We start from the raw sequence: 18,141 nt of genomic DNA on the forward strand, positions 1-18,141 counted from the left end.
GCCCCTCCCGCCTCCCTCCCCAGCCCACCCCTCTGGGTTGTCCCAGAACACCGACTTTGAGTGCCCTGCTTCATGCATCGAACCTGCACTGGTCATCTGTTCTACGTATGGTAATATATGTGTTCACGTCTCTTTTAAAAAGCAGCTTCTTAAAGGACAACACTTTCCTGCCGACACCAAAATCTCCCTCACCTCACACTTGTCAGAGAGTGGGCCGAGCGAGAGCACGCTGATAGTGGCACCTGCGTGGCTGATGTCTCCGCGCCGTCCCCAGCACCTCGGCTCTGTCTCCCCGTGTAGCAGATGCCTCTCCCACCCACTCAGGGATGGATTCCTGGTGTCTGGGAGCGGCTCCCGGGGCAGGGGCTGGATCAGAGCCCCAGCGAGCTCCACTGCCCTGTCAGAACCGAGATGCATCCTTCCTGAGCCCCCAGCTGACAGGGCTGCACTGGTGTCTACCCCTCAATTCCACAGGGAGCCAGGCTATGCCCTGGAGCTAGAGGTCAAGAGGGAAAGGAAATCTGTACCTCCTCTTTTGGAGGATTCGTCCAGGGTAGCGGGGGTAGTGGGGCAGGTGCATCCTGAGCCCAGGGCCCCAGGGAGAAGGCCTGGAGGCAGGAGCCCCCAGGTGTGCCCCACTCCCTGAAATGTAGGCAGGAGATTTTCCTTTCCATTTTATTCCTCTCTGCACAACAGCAATTTAAGTTAATTAAATGTAACAATAAATTATTTCTCAATGGCCTAGAATAGAATAATCTTTCACTGCTCACCGGCTTTGGGGAAAGCACAGGCTCTTTGCTTTGAGGGTGTGGCTGTCCTAGACAGAGGCTATTGGGGAAGGAGCTGACCTGGGGCAGAATGGAGTGGGGAAGAGTGATGGGGAGGGGCAGAAGTCCTGGGTCAGTTGAGAGGGTTGAGAAGGGGCATCCGGCATCACCACCCTCTGTCCCAAGTCTGGTTTCACTCAGGCTAGTCTTTAGAGCACTACTGCATGAATCAGAAAATGCACCCCACCCCCAGGGGTCCCAGCTCTGCTGATGTGCACCCTGCAATTCCAGCCCCCAGAGACCCCTCTACTTGGCACCTCTGTGCAGGGCAGAAATCTCACAACTGTGTGTGGGCTCTGCACCTTCCCCGTATTGTCATTCTGTCTCTACAGATATATCCCCTGTAGGCACACAGGTTTCCGAAGAGTTGATTGCGCATATGTTTTATTCCTGCACACCAGATCCTGATTTTTAAGTCCAACGGGAGAGCCAGGTTTCTAAAGAAATCTTGATTTATGATCCCTCCTCTTCTTCATATTTAGATTTTCTTCTCCTGGCTTTGCTTAAAACAGGCTGTTACCTTAAAAACCACAGCTTTGATGAAGGGTCAATATCCAAAATGTATAAGGGGAACCCATACAACTCAATAGCAAAAGCACCCCTCCAGATAAAAGTGAGCCCTGCAAATAATCCAATGAAATCTGAAAAATGCAAATAAAAAACACAATAAGTATCATCTCACATCTGAGAATGGGTATTACAAAAAAGACAAGTGCCAGGGAGGATGTGGAGAAAAGGGAACCTCAGTGCACTGTTGGTCGGAATGTAAATTGGTACAGCCACTATGAAAAATAGTATGGAGTTTATTCAAAAAATTAAAAATAGAACTACCATATGATACAGCAGTTCCACTTCTGGGTATGTATCCAAAGGAAATGAAATCATTACCTTGAAGAGATATCTGAATCCCTGTGTTCATTGCAGAATTGTGTATAATAGCCCCTTGGACAGCAAACAGTAAGGAGATAAAACCAGTTAATTCCAAAGGAAATCAACCCTGAATATTCATTAGAAGGACTTAATACTGAAGCTCCAGTACTTCGGCCACCTGGTGCGAAGAGCCAACTCATTAGAAAAGACCCTGTTACTGGGAAAGATTGAGGGCAAGAGGAAAAGGGGGCGGCAGAGGATGAAATGACTGAATGGCATCCCTGACTCAATGGACATGAGTTTGCGCAAACTCTGGGAGATAGTGAAGGACAGGGAAACCTGGCAAGCTGCAGTTCAGGGGGTCGCGAAGAGTTGGATGCGACTTAGTCACTGAACAACAATACAATAGCTAAGATACGGAAACACAAAAGTGTCTGTCAATGGATAAATGGATAAAGAAAATGTGGAATATTATTAAGACATAAAAAGGAAATTCTGCCATTTGTGATGACATGGATGAACCTCGAGGGCATTATGCTGAGTGAAATAAGACAAAAAACAATAAGTACCTTATGATCTCACATATATGTGGAATCTAAAAAATTCAAACTCAGAGAAACAGAGCAGATTGGTGATTGCCATGAGTGAAATGGAGATGTGGGAATGGGTGAAGGTAGTCAAAAATACAAACTTCCAGTTATAAGATGAATACATCCTGGGGGTGCAAGGACAGCGTGTTGACTGTAGCTAACAATACTGTGTTGAGTATTTGAAATTACTGACAGAGTAGATCTTAATAGTTTCTAACACACATACACACACAGTTGTAACTATGTGAGATAATAGATGTGTTAACTAATTGTGGTAATCATTTTGCAATATATATGTGTATCGAATCATCATGTATACTTTAAATTTATACAATGTTATATGTCATTTCAGTACAGCTGAAAAAGACCATAGCACAGAGCAAAGCAGTCAGGATGGTCAGATATTTGGGCTGCGGAGCCAGGGGACCCCAGAACCCAGGAGGAGTGGGCTTTCCTTCCTTGGCCAGCAGGCGGCAGTGTTCGCTGAGGGTCTTTTGCCTCTGGTGGCCTCCAGGGAGGGCTGCAGTCTTGGCCTCACTTGGGCAGCTTTTGGCCCCAAGTCAGGATCTGCCACAGTCTCCTGGGCCAGGGAAGGCAGCCAGGCCCAGGTTCTTCCCCCAGTTACTGAAGGGTCTCCACTGAGCATACAACTCTTCTGCTCTGGGTCTCTGTACCTACAAATGATGAAACTGACCAGCTATGACAAGCTGATGCTCAGGAATCCACCTCCGCACTTCGGGTCTGGTGGATCCATCTCAGCCTAGAGTCTGAGCCCTTCCACAGGTGGTCTGTGCTGCCCCAAAAGCTCAGGACCTCCCCCCACCCCCCTCCCCCGCCTGGAAAGCCCTCTCTCTCCTTCTCACAGTCTGTGGCCGCTCTGCCATCCTCCAGCTCACCTCCCCCCGGAAGCCTGCCCACATCGTCGCCTTGTGCTGACCCCTCCTGTAATCCCCCTGCACTCATGCACACCCTGCCTTGCCATTCTCCTTTGTGTGTGTGTATCTGTGTCTGTGTGTGTGTCTATGTGTCCTTCCCCGCCTCTTTTAGATTCGTTTCCTTTTCTTCAAATCAAGGAATCCTGGCCTGCTTGAATGTAGAATCCCAGTTCAACAAGGAGCTCGGTGCGATCACTTAGTTGGATGGTTTAAAAAAAACAGGAGACAAAAATCAAAACAACTTTCCTTTTAAGCTGAAAACCCCTTTTTTCCTTTGCAGCCCCTCCCCCAGGGCCTGGGAGGAACACCAGGACAGCTTGTTCTACTCCAACCCTGTCCGTAACCAAGAAAGATTCTAGGGCCCAGAGTGACCCAGTCATGATTGTGACTCCACGGGCACTTTGTGTGTGTGTGTGTGTGCGTGTGTGCATGTGCGCGCTCAGTCACTCAGTGGTGTCCAACTCTTTGCAACCCCATGGACTGTAGCCCACCAGGCTCCTCTGTCCATGGTATTTCCCAGGCAAGAATACTGGCATGGGTTACCACTCCCTTCTCCAGGGAATCTTCCCGACCTAGGGATTGAAGCCACATCTCTAGTGCCTCCTGCATTGACAGGTGAATTCTTTATCACTGCTGTGCCTGGGAAACCCTTATGGGTACTTGTAGGAGTCTTTAAATTCCAGAAAGCATCTCTCTCATTATTCTCCCCACCAGTCAGGTGGCCTCCATCTCTGTAATGCAGGTAAGGAAGAGGGTATTGCCCAGAGGGGTGAGGTGACTTGCCCACACAGACAGTGGCAGGACTGGGCTCAGAGCCCAGAAGAAGGGGGAAGAATCTCGCTGGAAGACCACTCTCAAATGCTAAAGCTGTGATTCTGCTGGACAGCCATCTCAGTCCCTGGCCCCTAGGAGAGGTTTTCTGGGGGCCTCTGGGGCTCTCCCAGGCTGAGCATCAGAGGTTGTGAAGGGGAGGGAAGGCTGACCCCCTTCTCCTTGCTCCTCCTGAACTTTGGAGAGGTGAGGGTGGCGCCTGTTGCCTCCAGTGGCCCTTCAGGACTCTCCCTGAAAGGTTAATTACCAGATCATCCCATCAAAGGAAATTGTGCTTCTGTCTCTTAAAGACCAAACTGAGCCTCAGCAGCGTAGTTATTTACGGTCTCTAATAAGCATTTTCTGGGTGTGATTAACCTTTATGCCAAAGTCACACTGGGAATTGGGGGTGGCAGCTTCAATTCCAGCCACACTGCGCTGGCCAGGGGGTGGGGCATGGGCAGCAGCTGGAGCAGCCTGGAGGGGGCAGCTGTCAGACTCCGGCCTGCCCACCCGCCCTCTCCACGGGCTCCTTCGCCCTCCCCTCTCCTCTGCATCCCTTCTTCCCATGCCCTGCCCTGATCTCTCTTCCTCCATCTTTCATCCACTTGAAAGACAGACCCAGAACACCTGCTTACTGAACCCCAACCTCCACTCAGCACTAAAAGCAGTTCAACTGTACGTGCGTGTGCGTGCGTGCTCCGTTGCTCAGTAGTGTCGGACTCTTTGCAACCCCATGGACTGTAGCCTACCAGGCTCCTCTGTCCATGGGATTCTCCAGGCAAGGATACCGGAGTGGGTTGCCATTTCCTCCTCCAGGGGATCTTTCTGACCCAGGGATTGAACCCGGGTCTCCTGAGCCTCCTGCATCGGCCAGTGGATTCTTTACTGCTGAGCCACAACCCCTTTGAAATGGGGAGCAGGAGACTTGCCCTGTCTGCTCTCCGGAGCTCAATGCTTCTCCCATGTCAGGGACCCCGTGTCATTTTATGTGATGCTGTGATTAAGCCACAGCATGCCCTTGGCCTTCCCAGATTTAACATTCAAGGTCTGGCTCTTTAGCAAGTGGAGAGATTTGCAGCTGAGGTACAGGTTTTATTTTGGGGCCTCGGGGCTGCCAGGCGGGTGCATTACCTCGTGAGTGAGCTTAGCGCCCGCCAGCTTCAGATCCTCAGTCCCATTTTGGTTTTCTCTCCCACCTCACAAAGTCCTGAAAACTTGGTTTGTCAAAAATGGTTCTGAAAGGAGGAGCCAGTGGCCAGGGCTGATGACAGGGGCGCCCAAGAAAGCAGCGGTTCTTAGGTCAAAGCCACTATCGGTAACTTTGGGAGAGGATGACGTGTCCAGTTTGGTGAGGCCCAGGCCTCTGATGTGACCCTGCTCATCACATGCTCTGGCCATATTTTGGGGTGCTAGACTTCACTGAGCAGTGGAGAAAGCTCTTTACCCTCCCCCGAAAATCGTTGGCCTTACATGCAACATTCTTCTTTTAAAAAAATTTTTATTTGGCTGTACCGAGTCTTAGTTGCGGCCTGAGGGTTCTTTTTTGTTGGCTGCACCCCATGGCACGCAGCACTTTCCTGACCAGGGATCAAACCTGTAGCCCCTGCAGTGGAAGCACAGAGTCTTAATCACTGGACCACCTTTTAGTTGCAGCATTTGGGATCTGGTTCCCCGACCATGGGTTGAACCCGAACCCCCTACATTAAGAGCTCAGAGTCCCAGCCACTGGACCACAAAAGAAGTCCCTACACGTAGCATTCTGCATTTAATCACAGGGTTTCATGCCCCTCACCCTGCCTTGTGTGTTTGTGGGCCCCAGATTAAAAACTCTCAGCTTTAGAAGAAAGCAAGCAACATCCTTGAAACTCCAGGGGCCTGTCTGCCCCTACAGTGTAATAATATCCTGTTGGCAGAGTTGGAAAACTAGTGAATGTTGAAGAGGAGATCCGTGTTATGGTGGAAGGAAGTACACAGGAAAACTCTGCACTTTTCATGAAAGTATGATTCAGGAATAAGCCAGGAGCGTGACAAACCCTTCCGCGGAGCCAGAGGTGGCTTAGATCCAGATTCTGTACAGAGCCGAGATTTCCTGAGAGGGGAAACTGGTTGGGGAATTTCAAGAAGCCTTTTTCTTGGCATAATGCAAACCCAGCCCTCTTTTGGGAGAAAATGACTTTGTGAACCAGCACATCCATGAGAGGTGAGGATCGAGGTTATAGGCAGCCAGCCAAGGACGGGTGTCATGCCATGGCATTTGCTTTGGTTTCGTGATGAATCTGGATTTGCCCACTCCTTGTTGAACCCCAAGACATTAAGATTCGAGGCTAAGACCTTCTGGCTGGTGTATTTGCTATCTAATTAGAACCCTGGTGCGTAAGTGCTTTTATAGAGGCAATTCCATGCATTTGGGACTAGTCTGAGCTCTCCAATTGCCAGGGTCTAGTGTGTGTATGGAGAAGGCAATGGCACCCCACTCCAGGACTCTTGCCTGGAAAATTCCATGGATGGAGGAGCCTGGTGGGCTGCAGTCCATGGGGTTGCTGGGAGTCAGACACGACTGAGCGACTTCACTTTCACTTTTCACTTCCATGCATTGGAGAAGGAAATGGCAACCCACTCCAGTATTCTTGCCTGGAGAATCCCAGGGATGGGGGAGCCTGGTGGGCTGCCGTCTATGGGGTTGCACAGAGTCAGACACGACTGAAGCAACTTAGCAGCAGCAGTGTGTGTATGGAGGGGACCTGGGTGCATGGATGGGGCACAGAGTTGCTTGGCATTGGAGGGTCGGGGAGATGCTGCCAAGAGGCGGGGCTCTGGGCCTGATGTTTGAGGGCTGCAGAGTTCACCAGGGGAAGGGGTGAACCAGGGTGAGGAGTGGGCAGACCCCAGCAGGACCCCGTGTGCTGGGAAACCATAAGCAATTCAGTGTGAATAAAACATGGCATGCTTTCAAGGAAGAACTGAAAGACCAAAGCACAAAGCGCAGCTTCAGGCTTAGGATAGCAGTAGAATGCCAGGAAGCAGGGCTGATATTTTTATACAGGGTGTTACCGGTTTCTTTAATTTGCCTGTGGCTGAGTTGGCTATGGGAGCCCCATTTCCATTCTGTGTGTGTGTGTACACATGTGTCCGTGTTGGGAGGTGGCAGAGGCAGGGGTGAGTGACAAGCCAGGGCTAGGGGTCCCTAGTCCGCTTCTAGAAGAGGTCTCTGGCCATCCCAGGGGAGCAGCCCTCCCGGGGGACAGCTCACAGCCGGGTGTCCGCTGACTGTGCCCAGCTGACAGCAGGTCTGTCAGCATGGACGCCGCTCTCTGCTCAGCCTGCAGGAGCCACTGGCGGGCCTGGTGGCCTCCACCTCTCTCTTGCTTCTGCGTTTTTCATTTGGAAAATGAGGGTAAAGATAATTTGCCATCTCTCTGGGGACCGTGAAGTTTAATTACTGATTAATAAAATGTTGGGAGTTCCACAGGGCCAGAGAGGTGACTGGGTTTGTTTTAATCACTCCTGGGTCCCAGGAGCAAGGTAGCTGACCCCAGCTCTGTTGGCCGAGGCCAAGCTCTGGGCATGGGATGGGGGCACAGGGCCAGGGTGAGCTTGGAGCCCGGAGCTTGGCCCAGTTAGATCAGAAAGACCCTCATGATGTGACAGGTGGAGTGTGCCAGTGAGGGAATCAACAAAGCCCACTGCGGGCTCAGGCTCAGCACTGAGGGGACAAAGCGGGTGAACCATCAGGGTGAATGCGGGAGCCGGGGACTTCCTGCCAGAGGCCAGGGGGTTGGGCAGGCTCTGACCAGGAGTGGGGAGTATTCGGTTCTGTCTTGGAACGTAGGGTGGGAGAGAAGGGATCAGGATCTGCCTTTGTCATCAGACAGGAGTCGGAAGGTGGGTGGTGCCAGTGGGGGGTGGGGAGAGTCTGGGCTAGTGGGTGGGGGCCAGTCTGGGGAGAAAATACATGAGCAACAAGGCCGGAACTAGGGTCAGGCAAGTGAGACATTTTTCTCAAGCATGGGATTTAAAAAGCTGCCCAAAATCACACCATCAAGATAAATAATATTTTAATGTTATCACTGATTTTTCCTTTTACCCCAGGTTCCAATAGGACCCAGCACTGGTAGTGAGCCTGCCTGAAAAAAAAAAAAAAAAAGCTTTTTATATGTTGTTTATCATGGAATTTTTTGCATTGATGTAGAATTTTTTTAATTAATTTATTTGTTTTGGAGGATAATTAATTTACAGTATTGTAGTGATTTTTGCCATACATTGACATCAATCAGCCATGGGTGTACATGTGTTCGCCATCCTGAACCCCCCTCCTACCTCCCTCTCCATCCCATCCCTCAGGGTCATCCCAGTGCACCAGCCCCAAGCACCCTGTCTCATGCATCAAACCTGGACTGACGATCCATCTCACATATGATAATATACATGTTTCAATGCTATTCTCTCAAATCATCCCACCCTCACCTTCTCCCAGAGAGTCCAAAAGACTGTTCTATATATCTGTGTCTCTTTTGCTGTCTCGCATACAGGATTATTGTTACCATCTTTCTAAATTCCATATATATGCTTTAGTATACTGAACTGGTGTTTTTCTTTCTGGCTTAGTTCACTCTATAATAAGCTCCAGTTTCATCCACCTCATTAGAACTGATTCAAATGCATTCTTTTTAATAGCTGAGTAATACTCCATTGTGTATATGTACCACAGCTTTCTTATCCATTCATCTGCTGATGGACATCTAGGTTGCTTCCATGTCCTGGCTATTATAAACAGTGCTGCGATGAACATTGGGGTACACGTGTCTCTTTCAATTCTGGTTTCCTCAGTGTGTATGCCCAGCAGTGGGATTGCTGGATCATAAGGCAGTTTTGCTTCCAGTTTTTTAAGGAATCTCCACACTGTTCTCCATAGTGGCTGTACTAGTTTGCATTCCCACCAACAGTGTAAGAGGGTTCCCTTTTCTCCACACCCTCTCCAGCATTTATTGTTTGTAGACTTTTTGAGAGCAGCCATTCTGACTGGAATGAGATGGTACCTCATTGTGGTTTTGATTTGCATTTCTCTGATAATAAGTGATGTTGAGCATCTTTTCATGTGTTTGTTAGCCATCTATATGGCACTGATGTAGAATTTTAAAAATATTGCATTAAAACATTATGTATCTAACTACTAAGATTTTTGGTGCTCAGCCTCCACCCCTTATATTCTGCACCTGAAAGGAATTCCTTGCCCTTCTCACCTTAGTCCTAGCCCTGCCAGTGAAGGCTGCAAATGCTTGCCGGTGGCGTTGGCCACCACCCTGGCTCGGGTCTAAATTTGAAACTTGCTCACTGTGGGACTCGGACAAGCCCCTACCTCTCTCCCAATCCCATTTTCCTCTGACATGGCTTAGGCTACTTCCAGATCTATGCGTCTCTGTCTGAAGTCCTATTGCAGGAAGGGGGACTCCTTCCAGGGCCCAAGAGTGGGTTCTTTTCTAACACTTGGGAATGAATTGTCCAAGGACACACATGTACTGAAAAAGCAAGAGACTGTATTGGGAAGGGGCACCCCGGCAGAGAGCAGCAGGGTAAGGGAACCCAGGAGAACTGCTCTGCCACATGGCTTGCAGTCCCAGATTTTATGGTGATGGGGTTAGTTTCCCGGTTGTCTGGGGCCAATCCATCTGACTCAGGGTCCTTGCTGGTGGCACACACATTGCTCAACCACGATGGATTCCAGCAAGAAGGATTCTGGGATGTTGGTAGGACATATGGACTGGCATCTGTCTTCTCTCTCCTTTTGATTTTCTTGAATTCTTCTGGTTGGTGGTCACTTGTGAGTTCTGAGTTCCTTCGCAGGACCTCCTGTTGTGAGATAACTCATGTGAGTGCTTACTGTCTTGCCTGGACAGGGCTGGAGGTTTTGGTCACTGTTCCCCCTAATAGTTCTGCAGTGAATTTTGCAGAACTGTTTGCAAATGGGCTGGGGCCGAGACCCCATGGAGGGTGGAGGGAGGTAAGAGAGAGTCCCAGGGAGGGGAGACCCCAGGAATAAAGAGCAGGGAGCAGGGGTGTTGATGTGGAGAGGAGTCTCCCGTGAGGTCAGGGAGACAGAGCTCTGCAGGTCACCAGGCTCCCATGTCCTGACAACTGGGAGGAGGGTCTGATTTCCATCCTTCCCTACCCCAAACCCCCAGATGCTTCTTAGCCCTTCACAAATCAAATCTCTAGGGAAACAATCGTCTAGCCTCCAACCCTTGACTAAATGAGAATCACCAAGTTCAAATCAATCAACGTGACCTATTTCAGGTTGTAGACCTGAAACATAATGTAACCCATTAACGTATTCAGCAAATTTAAATGCAATGAATAAAACAAAATCCCTGCCCTCTTGGAGCAAGCTGTGCTGCTTACAAAAGACTCCTACATACCCTGCATCCTGTAAGCCTGGGGAGATGGGGAGGCTATTATGCCAGTCTTACAGGTGAGGAAACTGAGGCACAGAGAGGTCAAGTGACTTGCCCATGGCAACACAGTGGAACTGGGGCTGGACGCCAGGTCTCTTGACTCTAAATCCACAGGGAGGGTGTTGACCTCAAGGGAGGGAGCACAGTGATTGTGTGGGGGTGTTAGTTGAAGAAGGGTCAGCCCTCCATGGAGCCCATGCTACTGTCCCCAAGTAGGCTGAAATTTTGGAATCAGAGTGATACAGAGTCCCCAGGGATGTAAGAGGCAAAGGTTGTCCCGGGAATAAGGCAGCCATCTTTCCAGACAGATTTATCCCTTCACCTCTCGGGGCCTCAGCTTCCTCGTCAGGGACAGCCACACCTGCCCCACAGAAAATGAAGTATCATTGTGGATGTAAAAGGACTTGGTAGATGGTTCAGGCACAATTTGCAGTGACCACTAATTAGCTGGACAGGGATGAGGGCCGGTGAGGCAGCTCATTAAACCACGGGCCCTGAGCTCCTGCAGTTGGGGAGGGAGTGAGGCAGGGAGGTAGGCTCACTATTGGGGGTCTTCTGTGAGCCCAGGGGAGAGGAGGGGTGTTCAGGGGGCAGGTGGGAGGATGTGTGTGTGTCTGTGTGTCTGTATGTCTGAGTGTGGGTGTGTGTTGGGACACAGCTGGGCCATCCTTGTGATCCCATGAGAATGGAGGTGGCTTTATCAGGCAGAGCCTCCCTGTCCTCAGGGAGAGTTCACCTCTGTCCTGGGAACCTGGGCTCCCGCTGTCACCTGCCTTCTTTTCAGGTTCCTCTTAGAGCAGGGCAGCCCCAGATGTTGTAGGCAAGAAAGACACAGGGCAGGAGGGCAGGGAGGCTGGGTTGGTGGGAGAAGGAGGTGTGTCTGGATAAGACTGTACGGAGGAGGAAGGAGACTAGAAGCGGCAGGAAGTTGCAGTCCAGACTGCTCCTGGCACAGTCTAACCGACTCCCTCGCCTCCTGTGCCCACAGGCCCTTCTCCTCCTGGGGCTGAACTCCATCTCTGCCTCCCTCCAGGACCAGCATTGCGAGAGCTTGTCCGTGGCCAGCAACGTCTCTGGTGAGCATGCCCATCTGCCTCCTGCAAGGTTCCAGGTCCCCAGAGCCCCACCACCCATCTCCCCCAGGGCTCCAACACCTACACATGGCTGGCGAGAAGGCAGGGATAGTGGAGGGATTTCCTCTCTGGGGCTCCAAGCAATCCATCATTTGTCCACAGAGTGCCGTGTTAAGTAGGAGTGGTGGGAAAGAGCTGCGATTAGGTGACAGAGGGGCTTGGGGCAAGTGTGCCCAGGTGTTATCTCCTGGCTCTGGGCTGGAAAACAGGGGAAGACACCCCAGCCCTTGCTGCTGTGAGAATCAACAGAGCGGAAGGCTGGGCTGTGACTCAGGCGTCAGTGAGGAAGAGAGTCTGCTGTTCTGCTGCTAAAAATGCCTGGAGCAGAATATGCATGGTGCTAACTATGGCTGGATGGCTGGATGGTATCACCGATTTAATGGACATGAGTTTGAGCAAACTCCAGGAGATGGTGAGGGACAGCGAAGTCTGTAGTCCAGGGGTCATGAAGAGTCAGACAAGTGACTAAATAACAACAGCTTTGTGCAGGGCACCATCCGAGGTGTTTGAGAACAGATCTTCCTTGACTCGCGATGGGGAAACGTCCAGGTAAACCCATTGTAAATGGAAAATATCATAAGCCAAGAATGCATTGAATACACATAACCTAGGCGTAGCTTAGACTTGTCTACTTTGACACGCTCAGAATACTTACATTAGCTACAGTTGAGCAAAACCATCTGACGCAAAGCCTTTTTTTTTTTTTTAATTAAAGTATCGTATGTCATTTATGGCATACTAAAGTGAAAACCAGAATGGCTGTGTGGGTACAGAGTGGTTGTAAGTGCATTGACAGTTGTTTCTTCTCATAATCGCATGACTGTTTGGGGACTGTGGCTGCTGCCACTGTCCAGCATCAGGAGAGAGGATTGTACCACATGACTAGCCTGGGAAAAGGTCAAACTTCAAAATTAGAAGTGTTGTTTGTGCTGAATGCCTATTGCTTTCAAGCCATCGTAAAGTCAAAAAATCATTAAGTAGAACCATCGTTAAGTCGAGACTGTCTGTGTATTAACCCAGTTTTCACAATGACCTCCTGAGGCAGTAGCGGGTATATCCCTTTTACACATAAGGAAACTGAGGCCTGGAGCAGAAGTAGTAAGTGCTGACTTGAGCCCAGGCAGCCTGGCTTCCACATATGTCCCTTAGCACCGTGCTCTACGCCTCCTCAACAGAAAGGACTGTAAATGTTACTAATACTTGTATAATTTCACCATTTACAAAGTGCTTTTGTATAATAATCCTATTTCATCCTCACAAGAGTTTACGATGCAATACTTTGGCCACCTCATGCAAAGAGCCAAATCACTGGAAAAGGCCCTGACACTGAGAAAAATTAGAGGCAAAAGGAGAAGGGGACGGCAGAAAATGAGATGGTTAGATAGCATCACAGACTCAACGGACATGAGTTTGAGCAGACTCCGGGAGATAGTGGAGGACAGAGGAGACCGGCGTGCTGCAGTCCATGGGGTTGCAAAGGGTCAGACATGACTTAGCGACTAAACAACAATTTATACTCATGAGGAAACTGAGATGGGAGAATTAAGTTTGTGGGCTCTGGGGCCACGCGTTTTCTAATCTGGAGTGCGGTCCCTGAACCCTCATCCTGACCCCTTTAACTAGGGTCTGACGATGCTGTTGCCCAGTGAAGATGGAGAGGGGTACCTAAGGGTCTTTGAGGGACTCTTCTTTGGTAATTCCTTTTTCTCTGCAGGTCTCTCTGTTTGAGTTAATTAGTTGATTAACTGAGCACCTACTGTGTGCCAGGACCCATGTTCCCTGGCAGAACAAAGAGGGGCTGACAGTCTGGTCTGGGGGTCAAGTCCATAAACACATGTGCCGTGAGGAGGAGCACAAGACGCATGCTGGTGGAGAAACGGCCACCGTGTGCTACAGGAACGCAGGGAGTTTCTGATTCTGGGCCTGCGGGGAGAGGAGGACTCCACAGTGCCGAGCAGCTGCCCCCTGGCCTACTGTTCCCTCCCTACTGGCGGGGGGAGGAGGTAGGGGAGGAATGGGACCTGGAGCACTGACTGTGTTCCCGTGCTCATAGTGGCGCTCAGTCTTGTTCTGTCTGCCCTAGGGGTCCCCGCTGGTAGATTTGACTTCAGGGATGAGCATGCCCTTGAGTTCCTTGAGCCTCACTCTGTAATTGAAGAGTAATATGGCTGATAACTGCCTCAAGGATCCATTGCAATTAAAGGCACTACATTTAATGGCGATATTTCATAAACTGTAGAGTGCCATACCACTACTGAGTATTATTGATTATTGTTGGTAAAAGCAGGATTTTAAAAGTGCTCACCTTGTAGCTGGAATGAGAGGCAGACACTAGCCATGAGCTGCTCACTACAGTGGAGGCGGCAGGGAGGTTAGATCAGGGGTGGTGTGAATCCAGGAAGGCTTCCTGAAGGAGGAAGTTTCAAAGCGAGTCTCTGAGAGATTCTGAGCAGAGACTGGCAGAAAAGAGCCAGTGCTCTGAGTCGAAGCTAGAGTTGACCAAGGAACAGCAGGTGGGTTTGGTGGAAGAACAGGGAAGGGGTGAGACAGGAAGGGCAGGAAGCCTGGGGAGATACTGACAGCCCAGAACATCTGGCTGCAAAGTTGGCTGAGGAATGGGAAAGATCTGGAGCGAGAGTCTGGAGCTGTAGAGGAGAAAGCCTGGGAGGGAGGAGACCTACTCAGAGGCCTGGCCTGAGATGGAGCCCTCCATGCCCCAGGCCCTGTGCACTGATGGCGGGGGGAGGAGGGGGGGGGCAGGTCAGTCTCCTTTAACTTGCCTTGTGTGCTCCTGCACAGTGACATTCCTGAGCCTATGACGGAGTCATCAGTCCTCGGAGGCAGCGGGGCGTGATGAATGCCATCCATTCCCTGATGATTTGTACCCCATGTCCCTGCCCCCAGCCCAATCTGCCTGGCTTCAGGGCACGCAGTCCATCACCCTCCACAGCAGCCTCTGAAAACAGGCTATTTGTCTTCCAGCACTAAGACCTACCCAGACCGACGGGCACTGGTAGAGACAGATGGTGAGGGTGGGGTGGAGGGACTGAGACAGATGGATGGGCGTCTGGCCTGGGGTGGCTGGCATTGAGCTGGGGCCTTTGGGGGCCTCTCACATGCCAGGAGCAGGGAGAAAGTGCGTCCCCAGGGTTAAGGCTCCATTATGTGGCAGACCACAGACTTGGAAACGTATAAAATAATGGTATGAATATGATGATGCCAGAAAGTAATAGAATTATTGACCAGTGAACATCAGAAACACATGGAAATCATATTGCTGACAAGGACCCAGGGTAATCCCCTGTCTGAAGGTCATGAGTGATAATAGTAAATAATGATAGCTAATATTTTCTTGGGCTTCCCTGGCAGCTTAGTGGTAAAGAGTCCACCTGCCAATGCAGGAGACTTGGGTTCGATCCCTGGGTCAGGAAGATCCCCTAGAGAAGGAAACGGCAACCCACTCCAGTATTCTTGCCTGGGAAATCTCATGGACAGAGGAGCCTGGCAGGCTATAGTCCATGGTGTCCCAAAGAGCTGGACACGACTGAGCAACTAAACAAAACAACAACAAAGATATACTTAGTGGCTATTATATGTCAGACTCCATTCTAAGTACTTTCATTCAATCATCACAACAATATTGTTAGCAAGTATTTTTATCATCATCTTACAGACTAGGAACCTACAGCTCAGAGAGGTTAAGTAACTTGCCCGAGCACACACGGTTACTAAGCACTAGCCCTAAGATTTGAATCAGATGGGCCTGATTCTGGACATTTTCACCACTGTGTATGTGGTCACCCAGAGAGGCATGGTATCCAGGGCCTGCTGGTCAGTCATCTGGGGTGCAGAGTCACTCCTGCAGTGTCCCATACCTATACTGGGTTTATACACAGCCCCCAGTCTTCCTTAGGCCCTGCTATGTTCCTGACACTGTACTGGGTGCCAGAAATGCAAAAATGAAGAGCCCACAGGGTAGGAGGCTCCCACACACATGTCCTGAGGAATCACACGCCATACAAAGGCATCTTTCTATTCTGCCCAGTCGAGGAGGTCACAGCCCAATGGCAAGATGGCTGAGCAAAGACCAAAGACTCTAGGCCCGGCTTCTCCCTCCCAGGTGACCCAGGCAGAGCCCTTGCCCGTTCATCCTAGCAGCAGCTTCCCAGAAAGGGCAAGCACGTGTGTTTCAGAGATTGCCCTTGGGCCACCTGCTGACCCCTCTGGGCGGCCTTGGCTGAGCTCCTCTCCTGGGCTTAAACCAAACAGGGGGCTGGGCTTCCCAGCTACAGGGCTCCTGCCAAGTGCCCACCTAACCGGCTCATTCAGAAGCCCCCAGTGGGAGACTCGACATAACTAGAGACAGGAACCAGGTTCCAGTCTTCCTCGGAAGTTATCTACCATGGAAAAAGGTCTGCTGAGCACATTTGGCTCCTGAACACAATGGAAAGGGAACTATATGATCCATCTAGGGGAAGAGCCCAGTGCCCAGTTGCGCACAATTTTAAATAGGCCGCCTTCAAAGGGTTCTTATTTATTCATTAGAGCAGTTCCCCTAGGACTCTGACTCAGCAGGAGTTTTCAGAAGCAGGTGGGAGTGTTTCATGCTGTTCCTCTCTCCTCTTCCCTCCATCCGCAGGGATCTGGGGCAGGCTGACCACGGGCCCCCACGCCCCCATGTCTGCTCTGGGCATGTGTGGGGAAGGAGGAAGATGCAGGACCAGTTTCATGCACTACCTGGCCCCACTCCCCTGTCCCCAGAAAAAACTCTGAGGGATCTAGGTTCCCCATGAGTGAGGAGGTGAGCCACCACGTGACAGGAGTGTTAACACCTCAGATACGCTGAGCACACACCTGCCTCAGGGACTTGCTGGTCCCTCTTCCTAGAACACTCTCTGCCCACTCCCCAGCTATGCACAGAGTTCCCTCTCTCACTTCTGTTGGGTCCCTGCTTAATGTTAGGACCAAATCAAAATAGCTCTCAGTCTCTCTCTCTTTTTTTTTTTTTTGCTGCTTGGCTTGTGGGAACTCTTGTGGGATCTCAGTTGCCTGACCAGGGACTGAACCCTGGGCACAGCAGTGGAAGTATTGAATCCTAACCACTAGACCACCGGGGAACTCCCCTCCTGTCAGTCTTTATCTGTTCATGTCTATTGTTGTTGTTGTTGTTTAGTCCCTAAGTCATGTCTGACTCTTTGGGACCCCAGGGACTACAGCTTGCCAGGCTCCTCTGTCCATGGCATTTCCCAGGCAAGAATACTGGAGTGGGTAGCCATTTCCTTCTCCAGGGAATCTTCCCGACCCAGGAATCGAACCCAGGTCTCCTGCATTGGCAGGCAGATTCTTTACCATGAGCCACGAGAGAAGCCCCACTTTATGTCTGTATGCACACACAGTCCCACCCTCCAACCCTGTAGACTGATGGAAGGGTATTTATTTTATTCATTACTGTATCCTAGCTCCTAGAACAGGCACTGTATCCCCAGCTCCTACAGTGTTTCTTAGGCGGTCAGGAGAAACTTGTGAATAAAGAGTAAAGTCTTTATTCCTCCACATCCATTACCTTATGGACCAGGAGGGGCTCCATGGGATGGGTTGAAGTGGGGAGGAGTTGGCTCCTAAAAGTAACTCAGGCTTCATGCTGCTGACTGGTAATTCTGCTTGGCTATTTGCAAGGCTGGTTTACTCTGGTCCAAACTGTTTCTCACCCCCAGAACTATGATATTAAAGTGGGAAAATATCCCCCAGGAGTGCAGGAGAGATTGGGCATTTGTACCATTGGGACCTGTGCTTACTGAAGTCTCTGTCATGTCCGACTCTTTGGGGCCCCATGGACTGTAACCCTGCCAGGCTCCTCTGTCCATGGAATTCTCCATGCAAGAATACTGGGGTGAATAGCTGCCTGACCCAGGGATTGAACCTGGGTCTCCTGCACTGCAAGCAGATTCTTTACCGTCTGAGCTACGAGCAAAGTCCAGTGGGACCTGTAGGGAAAGGATATTGTTCCAGTAATCACAGTCCAACAGCCCTGACCTCCAGGTCCTTACAGCCCCCATACTGACTGACACCAGGGCTTCCTTTCCTTCCTTCTCCCCTTTCCAACTAGAAGATCCAGGTCCTCCCCACCCCCACCCCTCTGAAATTATTGTTCTCTGTATCTTGTTCTCCTGGCTTTCTGTCCGCTTCTCCCTGTTTTATTCTCAGATCTTGTCTCCTATGTCCTCTCTCACCCTCTCTCTCCTCCTTTTTCCCCCGCTTCCCTCCCACCCCACGCTCTATTCTTCTCAAAGTGGTGAAGTGAATTGAATAGGTGGCATGAATTTCATCAGTGCCTTTCACATTGCCCTTCTCCAGGGGATCTTCCCAAACCCAGGGATCGAACCCACGTCTCCCGCATTGCAGGCGGATTCCTTATCAGCTGAGCCACAAGGGAAGCGGTGTTCGACAAAGGTTTTTACCCCAGCCCCTCAAATCCTGCGCACCCTTCCCCTTCAGAGGTTGCAGCCCTTTTCCTTCCTTCCTCT

At 50.5% G+C, this 18,141-nt stretch overlaps 1 protein-coding gene across 1 annotated transcript in view; it reads left to right on the top strand.

The window, feature by feature from the left end:
• Positions 1-18,141, top strand: part of CRHR1 (corticotropin releasing hormone receptor 1) — a 53,396-nt gene that overhangs the window by 13,040 nt on the left and 22,215 nt on the right. The window contains exon 2 of the mRNA XM_027518272.1: positions 11,473-11,560. Coding sequence (XP_027374073.1) covers positions 11,473-11,560 — 88 coding nt within the window. The remainder of the gene's footprint in view (positions 1-11,472; positions 11,561-18,141) is intronic.

This window comes from Bos indicus x Bos taurus, chromosome 19 (assembly GCF_003369695.1).
Source record: "Bos indicus x Bos taurus breed Angus x Brahman F1 hybrid chromosome 19, Bos_hybrid_MaternalHap_v2.0, whole genome shotgun sequence".
Classification (NCBI taxonomy): domain Eukaryota; kingdom Metazoa; phylum Chordata; class Mammalia; order Artiodactyla; family Bovidae; genus Bos; species Bos indicus x Bos taurus.